Below are 7,806 nucleotides of genomic sequence, written 5' to 3'. Positions count from 1 at the left end.
ATGTTCCGTACAAACATATAATTTTAATCAGAATTTAAAAAATATTAAACCTTAACTTTTACAAGGTTACTAGTAGTAATTTTTCTTGTTATTAGGACTGACACCAATTTATGATTTTGCAAAACTTTTTATATACACAGTACATATTTATTTTCAGGATTTTATCAATTTATAGTAACTTTTGTTATCCAATTATACCCCACTCAGACAAACATTCCTGTAACTAGACATATGTTACTCTCCTCTCTCTATATATACTACTATTATTTATTATGTGTATTTTTTTTATATTAAGGAGCCACGAACTGGTCAAGCAGCATATTTGTTAAGATTTCAATATCTTTGGGCAGCAGACATTTCTTTTTTGAAGTGGGATTATCTGATACCAGGTTTGCTTTGTACTGTGCTTGGGGCAGGTTCTTTGTTTTGCTTGTGATCTGAATCAAAATTAGCTCTTTTGGAGGCTTTCAATGTCATGTGTTTCTTGATTTTTTGAGCTATTTCATTTGTATATTTATTGGAAGTCCTTTTCCATTCTCTATTTAGGTCATGTTAGGGAACTGTGGTTCAATTGTTTAAGGGTTTTTGGAGATTAGTGGACACAGGTTTGGTAAAAGGACAGATTGTGTGAGGGGTTTGATGATTGTTAAGTTTGTTAACTATGGGATTAGGTGGTGATGGTGTAAAAGGGGAGTCTTGGGATGTGAAGAAAAAAAAAGGGCAAGTGGAGGAGAGTGGCTGTTGGATTAAGTTATGGTTTATTGGTAGCTGTATTTCTTCAAGATCTAAAGTTGATAGCTCCATCAGTGGCATCACCACTCACTGCGGTAACTCTTCACTCACTTTTTACAAGTTCCATTCCATGTTATGCTTTGAAGTTTTAATTGCATTATTCTTTGAAGATTGATCATACCTTGTAAAGAATTCTGAGGCATTACTAGAACAAACCTAGGTACTATCCTTTTTACAAAGCCCTACTTACTGTTAGGGTAGCAATGTTTGTGTTCTCGAAATTGAAGTTGCTGTTGGTGCAGTATTCTTTTGTCATTCTTGGCTTTTTCTTTTGTATGTTTGCCAATATTCTTGAATTAAAAATACCCCTCTGTTATGTCAAATTTGCTAGGTAAACTTAATGTGAATCAACAAGCAATGGCAAGAGATGAAACAATGCTTGGTTTTCTGTTATATATCATCCTCTCTCAGCTGCTGATATGATTTTCTAGTGAAGAATTTGTAAGAAACTGCTACATAATAATTCTTCAGTGAACAAAGCTGCTTCCAACACTTTGTGGGGGTCCGTTAGCACCTAGTTCATGTCAGTTTTTAAGTTGTCTTCCATTTCCCACTGATCCTTGTGAATACCGAACACTCAGCATTTTTGTGATTTCAAATTAGTAATTCACAAGCGTGATTTGATAGAATTAATATCTTGTGTAGTGCTAGGGCTTTGGTTTCGTGGTAAGAGCGCATCGTGATATGTGGATTTGGCGCAAATCACGAGTTCAAATCTTGCCTAGGAGTAGAGAGCCTAGTACATTTAAATGAAAAAAGATAGAGAAGCGAGCCCATTATCCACCGCGTTCTGGACTGCGTGCTAGCTGGTCCTCGGGGATTTCTCACTTATCAAAAAACTGTTGCTCCTAATATTTTATCTATTTTCTAATGTTTGCTAAAGGAAGGGATTGTAATTAGACTACTAATGTCATCTAGTTATAGATTAGCACAATGGATCAAATCTTTAATTATCTACTAATGACACAAGCATAAACCAGCTGAATATTCGGGGGGAAAAAAATCAATTTGTCAATGGAATCATAGTTCTCTTGGCATAATGGGAACAGATCAATAAACCATTAGAAACTTTATAGACTTAAGTATAATTCTGTATGCACATGTATCATGTGCATTTGTTGCACCTTTACTCAATTCAGTATGTATTTAGGTTGACTGCTTCAGACTTTTTTAAACACTTTGTTCTATTCTGATAGGAAAAGTTTGGGGCTTTCCAAGATTAATCTAAATAACATATATGCTTTAATGGTAATTAGTACTCATTGTGCTAACATCTTGTATCATTATTTGCAGAAAGTAAATCCACAAATGATACAAGCATAGACCAGATTGTTGCTCCAATTATTTCTTCCACGACCACAAGTAATGCAGAAAGTAATGCTTCCACCTCCAAGCTCGAAGAGGAACTTAAAGTGTTTTCACGGCTTCGGAAGTTTGCATTCAATGATTTGAAGCTGGCCACAAGAAACTTCAGACCAGAATCCCTTCTTGGTGAAGGAGGTTTTGGCTGCGTCTTCAAGGGGTGGATTGAAGAGAATGGGACAGCACCTGTTAAACCAGGGACAGGGCTTACAGTTGCTGTGAAAACTCTAAATCATGATGGGCTTCAGGGTCACAAAGAATGGCTGGTTTGCTGCTCTCTGATTTTATCTAAAAGCTTATGGTGTATTTCTTGTTTAGTTTTTTTTTTTTTTTTTTTTTTTTATCTTGGTTTATGTTAATGTATTTTCTCATTTGACAGGCTGAAGTAAATTTTCTTGGTGACCTCATTCATCCCAATCTAGTTAAACTGATTGGTTATTGTATTGAAGATGATCAAAGGCTGCTAGTTTATGAATTTATGCCTCGAGGAAGCTTGGAGAACCATCTGTTTAGAAGTATGTAATTGACCATTTTCTAATATATTTTACATTATTTTATTCCCTGAATTTTGATTATATTTAAAGAACCAGCGTAAGATGTGTTTTTGTAAAATTAATCCACAAAAAAAAGGAAGAAAGCAAAAAGATATGATGTTTGTATATATTACTGGAGAAGATTTTGTTACACGCAAGTAAATTCTTACGTAAGTGAAATCACCAAGTAAATATTCACGTGCATATTGCTGATTTCCTCAGCAAGCGTTAGTTGGTTTAGTCACGTGGCAAATCACTACTCACAGAGTATAACTTGTGTTTTCTTGTTGATGTTTAACCATCTGTGAAGATAAGATATGACTAATTTAGGTTCCAGTACCAAATAGAAAATCTATTCCCCAAGATATAATGCAATTAATTGCTTTATAAATTTTAAGGTCGGAATGGTAATATGGAGCCAGCATAGTAGCAAAGTTACCATTTAGTGTGGGAATGATCGCCTACATCTTTTCCTGATCCCAAATTGAACCAATATGGTTTCACCATTTAGCAACCCACTATTTGTTTGGGAATCTGATTTCTCGCTTTTGTTACGATCACGGATTAATAATATGGGAAGGTTGAAGGCCTTATGGAAAATCTGAATCCTATGAGTTTAAGGATGATACTTTATAGGCGGCAGTCTTCATACTTCTGGAACCTCATCATCTCTTTTAGTCCTACTTTACATACTTTCTAGGTTTTAGGATCTTTTTTCCTCCATATGTTTGATACTGGCTGATTGACTAGGAAGCAAGTTAAATCAAGACCAGGGTCGATTTGTTAGGAGGAAGAAGTTTTCTTGTGAGAATATATCCCTAGTTTCTAGTGTTTAGTTGTTTTAATATCATGGGAAAAGGTACATTTTGTGCTAAAGGAACAAAAACGACTTATTGGAGGGTACAAAGAATCTTGAAAAATTGTCTACTCAATACCATTGTCCAGACGCCATTTGACCACTACTAAACCTGTCAGGCCCCACAATTGTTGTCAACTCCTACCATTGCCTCCCAAAATTTACTACTCCATGAGTTTCTTCTATCACCCAAAGTAGTTGCATAGAAACAAGTTTCTCGTGTAAATTATCTGCGATTAATATTTGCATCTCTGAATTATTTTATATGCACTACCACCAAAACATAACTGTTAATTACTGTATATATGCTGGCAATGCCCTGCTTCCTGGAAGTTAAGAGAGTAGCTTTTATCATTGTTACTTTCTCTTAATCATGTGTATGTCTTAAACATTGACTGACTTATAGCAGTCTTCCATTTGGAGATAAACAGAACTTTTATACTGTTTATGTACTGGCAATGTTACTGCTTCCTGGAAGGGTAGAAGCTTTTCTTAATCATTTTTACTTTCTCTTCTTTATTTCCCCTCCTTTTTAACACCTTTATGGTGCATTGAGGTAAATGTGTTGTCCTAGAGCAGTTAGTACTTGCAAAACAAGAAAGCATGCTTAAATAGTGAGACAGTCTATTGGAGTCAGCACTTATGATATGTCTTTTTTAAAGTTTGCATAGAAGAGAGGGAGGGAGAGAGAGAGAGAGTTCTACAGTAAAATATCTAGCAGGTTTTCTTGTTTGTTTCTTGATGCTTGCTTGAAAGAAAAAAGAGAGGAGGAAATGGGAGATCAGAGAGAGAAAGGGGAAGGGAGTTCTTGGACAGGATAGTGGTTAATCCTGGGTTTATAAGTATCAGCTGATATATTTTGGCTTTTGCTTTACCTCATTATTTGGGTGCTTTATACAAATTCTTCTGGCCATTATATAAGTCCAGAAGAGCTAGAATTGAGGGGTTTCTAGTCGATCACTAACGACTAGCTTCGCTCAGCTTAGCTTGAAATGCCAACCTTGAGATCGAACGTAAGTGTTATGAAACAACCTACGAGTTCTCACTTGAGTCTGCTAGTTTGGAGATTGTAATTCTTGAGCTCAACCTCGAGTCTAACCTGCTCATTTTTCTGTGAACTGAATGCCTGCTGCACATGAAAATCCATTTCTAATGAAATAAAAAACAGTTGCTAAAGAAATTAATCAATTGTGATATCAGCCACAAGATAAGAATGATAATTGTGTCCATTGACATCAGCAAGCCCTGTTTCTATTGCTAGAAATTGTGCAGTTTATATATATCTATGCTATCCTTAACCCCAAAGTGAAATCTGTATTATTCCTGTTGTTCAATTAATTTGTCTCTTTCATTTTTAGAAAACCTCGTCGCCACTGATTCCTGAAGATGCAGATGAATCAAGGTAAAGACAAGGTTGTGTGGAAGTGAGGATTTAGGTTTGGTGGTTGTTTGTGATGATAGTGATGGAAAAAAGCATGGTGAGATAGAGTATGGACTGAGTTCTTATGTGTAGGTCATACACGCACACACACATAGAGAGAGAAAAGGGGGTGGGGGGGTGGGGGGGGGGGGGTTAGAGATAGAGAAAAATAGGTTTGGCTTAGAGATGGAGATAGAAGTGAGGGAGAGGGAGGGGTGGCTGCTAACTTTAGGTTGTGTGTGCGAGGGGAGGGGCTAAAGTGGGTTGAGAACCATGAGGTTTCAGGTTCAAATCCCAGTTGAGGCAAAAAAATTTGGTGATTTCTTCTAATCTCTCCAAGCCTTGGTGGATACAGTTACCTAGTACCTGCGCTTGTGATAGGTACCAGGTACCCCGTGGAATTAGTCGACACTACGGTTATTAAAAAAAATTATATATAAAAAATTATATATATTCTTTTTGCATCTTATAGAAAAAAAAAAGGTTGTGTGTGTGATTAATCATCCCTTTAGGAAATGCACTAACATTTTGTAAAACATAATAAAAGGTAATAGCACTGAGCATCTTGATCTTTAGGCTTGACCTATCATTGAACACTGGAAAATCAAATTGAGACTGCATGGGTCAAACCTGTTAGGTCTCCCTAAAATGAGGCCTTTGAACTTCGTAAGTATGAAAATCCACAATACTGAAAAATCAAAAGATAAAGGCCATCATATTTTGGTTATTTCAGAAATATGCTAAATGCAGAAATTTGGAAATATATAATGCATACAAATCAACTAAGGCTTGCTGTTGGAGTAACATCATTTGTCTTCCCCAAGAATCACCAAATCCTCCCCTAATTTTTTTGTTGTGTAAGGTAACATCCCCCAATTTTGACTATCATCTTCCCTACCAAATTATCTATGATTGCTAGTGGCTGAACAATAGATCTATATAGAAAATGCTCATGCATTGCATCTCTCAGCAGAAGGTAATAAACTACAACTGCCAAACGAGGATCAAGGAATTCTAGCAAAAGTGCGAAGGAATCTAACATACAAGTGATTGACAGATTTCTAGAGTAATCCTATAATACTCTTAAGAAGTGCCAATCTCAAGAATATATGCTTATATTATTATCTGTATTTTCTGCTGTAAATGTTCATGTCCTTGCAGTATTTAGTAACTTTGTGATGATGTTGTTATTATCAGGGTCCCTGCCTCTTCCATGGTCCATCCGGATGAAGATAGCTCTGGGTGCTGCAAAAGGTCTTGCTTTTCTTCATGAGGAAGCAGAAAGACCAGTGATATACCGTGATTTCAAAACATCCAACATTCTGCTAGATGCGGTGTGTTCAAACACATTGGCAAATTGATCTCACCCATTTTTATCATTTTTCTAATAACACGGTTCTCTCAGGATTACAATGCCAAACTTTCTGATTTTGGACTTGCCAAAGACGGTCCAGAGGGCGACAAGACCCATGTTTCTACTCGTGTCATGGGCACATATGGATATGCAGCTCCAGAGTATGTTATGACAGGTAACGCTAAGATCTTGGTGGCTTAATGCTTACCCACATTTCAGCTTTATCAAATTTCTCTGTGTCTCTTCATGTCCTACCTAGTTGGACGCTAGTCTGCTTACAAATCCTTCAAACCATTTTAATCTAGTATTCCTTAGTATTAATGTCTCTCTGTACAACTCCATGACCTGAAAACCACAGCTGAAAAGGCTGTTGAATGCTTCCACATCTGCTGAGTGAAACTTCCGTTACTTAGATTATCGATTCCTCTTATTGATTGAAACGCATGCCACTCTTTTGTATCAGGACATTTGACATCAAAGAGTGATGTCTACAGTTTTGGTGTAGTTCTGCTTGAAATGATGACAGGTAGGAGATCAATGGACAAGAACCGGCCAAATGGGGAGCATAACCTTGTTGAGTGGGCGCGGCCACATTTGGGTGAAAGAAGAAGGTTTTATAAATTAATAGATCCTAGACTTGAAGGTCATTTTTCTATAAAAGGTGCGCAGAAAGCTGCACAGTTAGCTGCTCGATGCCTTAGCCGGGATTCCAAAGCTAGACCTATGATGAGTGAAGTGGTTGAAGCCTTGAAGCCTTTGCCGAACCTCAAGGGCATGGCCAGCTCCTCGTACTATTTTCAGACCATGCAAGCTGACCGAATTGGATCAAGCCCAAATACAAGAAATGGCCTTAAAACGCAGGGATCATTCTCAAGGAATGGACAACAGCAACCAAGAAGTCTTTCAATTCCAAATGGTTCTCATGCTTCTCCATACCGTCATCAACTTCCTCAGAATTCACCAAAGCCAAATGGCGAAGCATAGAATTGGATTGGCAGAAATATGTTTCTATCATTCGTTCATATCGCCCTCCATATATTTTGTTGGCCCACATTTATCCTTGGATGACTGGCAAGGAAATAGGAGCACACATTTTACATGATGTAGTGATCTTTGAGAGTGGTAAACTCCTACTTGAAAAGAATGTAGCAAAAGCACCATGGAGTAAATATATTTCTGTCATAGGGGGAATTTGTAATTGTCACTGATTCAATTCCTCAGAAAAAGGGTAAATTTTTTGTTAATTGCAGCTTCATATAGTGGAGTGTAGCACGTAGAAAACGGTCAGCTTTCTCAATAAATAAATAAATTATATCAATTGTTGAACTGCAGTCGTCATGTCTTAGCAGATAGTAGTATACTTTTGTTTGTTCTTTTTGTTACTATACCGTTCTGGTTTGACAGTTGAGCAACATTCTTTATTGAAGGCAATTTTTGTACTGAGACCAACCTTTTTGCGTAAAATTATTGTGTTAGGTGGGAGGTAATA

The 7,806-nt window shown here is 36.9% G+C and overlaps 1 protein-coding gene across 2 annotated transcripts; it reads left to right on the top strand.

Annotated features, from left to right (window-relative positions):
• The first annotated feature begins 206 nt into the window (after positions 1-206).
• Positions 207-7,648, top strand: LOC104222651 (serine/threonine-protein kinase PBL34-like). Of its 2 annotated transcripts, XM_009773900.2 has the most exons (7): positions 208-389; positions 547-827; positions 2,086-2,420; positions 2,534-2,669; positions 6,161-6,297; positions 6,369-6,492; positions 6,781-7,648. In XM_009773900.2, exons 2-7 carry the CDS (start codon positions 662-664, stop codon positions 7,299-7,301), a joined length of 1,419 nt encoding a protein of 472 aa, XP_009772202.1. In that variant the 5' UTR covers positions 208-389; positions 547-661; the 3' UTR covers positions 7,302-7,648. The 2 variants fall into 2 exon arrangements, with proteins under 2 accessions (XP_009772201.1, XP_009772202.1); XM_009773899.2 differs by having other exon boundaries at positions 207-827.
• The last annotated feature ends 158 nt before the right edge of the window (positions 7,649-7,806 follow it).

This window comes from Nicotiana sylvestris, chromosome 11 (genome assembly GCF_000393655.2).
Source record: "Nicotiana sylvestris chromosome 11, ASM39365v2, whole genome shotgun sequence".
NCBI classification, from domain to species: domain Eukaryota; kingdom Viridiplantae; phylum Streptophyta; class Magnoliopsida; order Solanales; family Solanaceae; genus Nicotiana; species Nicotiana sylvestris.
Note: the sequence above shows the minus strand (reverse complement) of the source record. Positions and strands in the feature narration are given on the sequence as shown.

What these genes read in the sequence shown, in the direction of transcription:
- LOC104222651 (XM_009773899.2), top strand. Translation starts at nt 662, where the DNA reads ATGGGATTAGGTGGTGATGGTGTAAAAGGGGAGTCTTGGGATGTGAAG. An exon ending in GGAGAACCATCTGTTTAGAA is followed by an intron (nt 2,670 to 6,160) that starts GTATGTAATTGA and finishes TGTTATTATCAG; the next exon opens with GGTCCCTGCCTCTTCCATGG. An exon ending in TCCAGAGTATGTTATGACAG is followed by an intron (nt 6,493 to 6,780) that starts GTAACGCTAAGA and finishes CTTTTGTATCAG; the next exon opens with GACATTTGACATCAAAGAGT.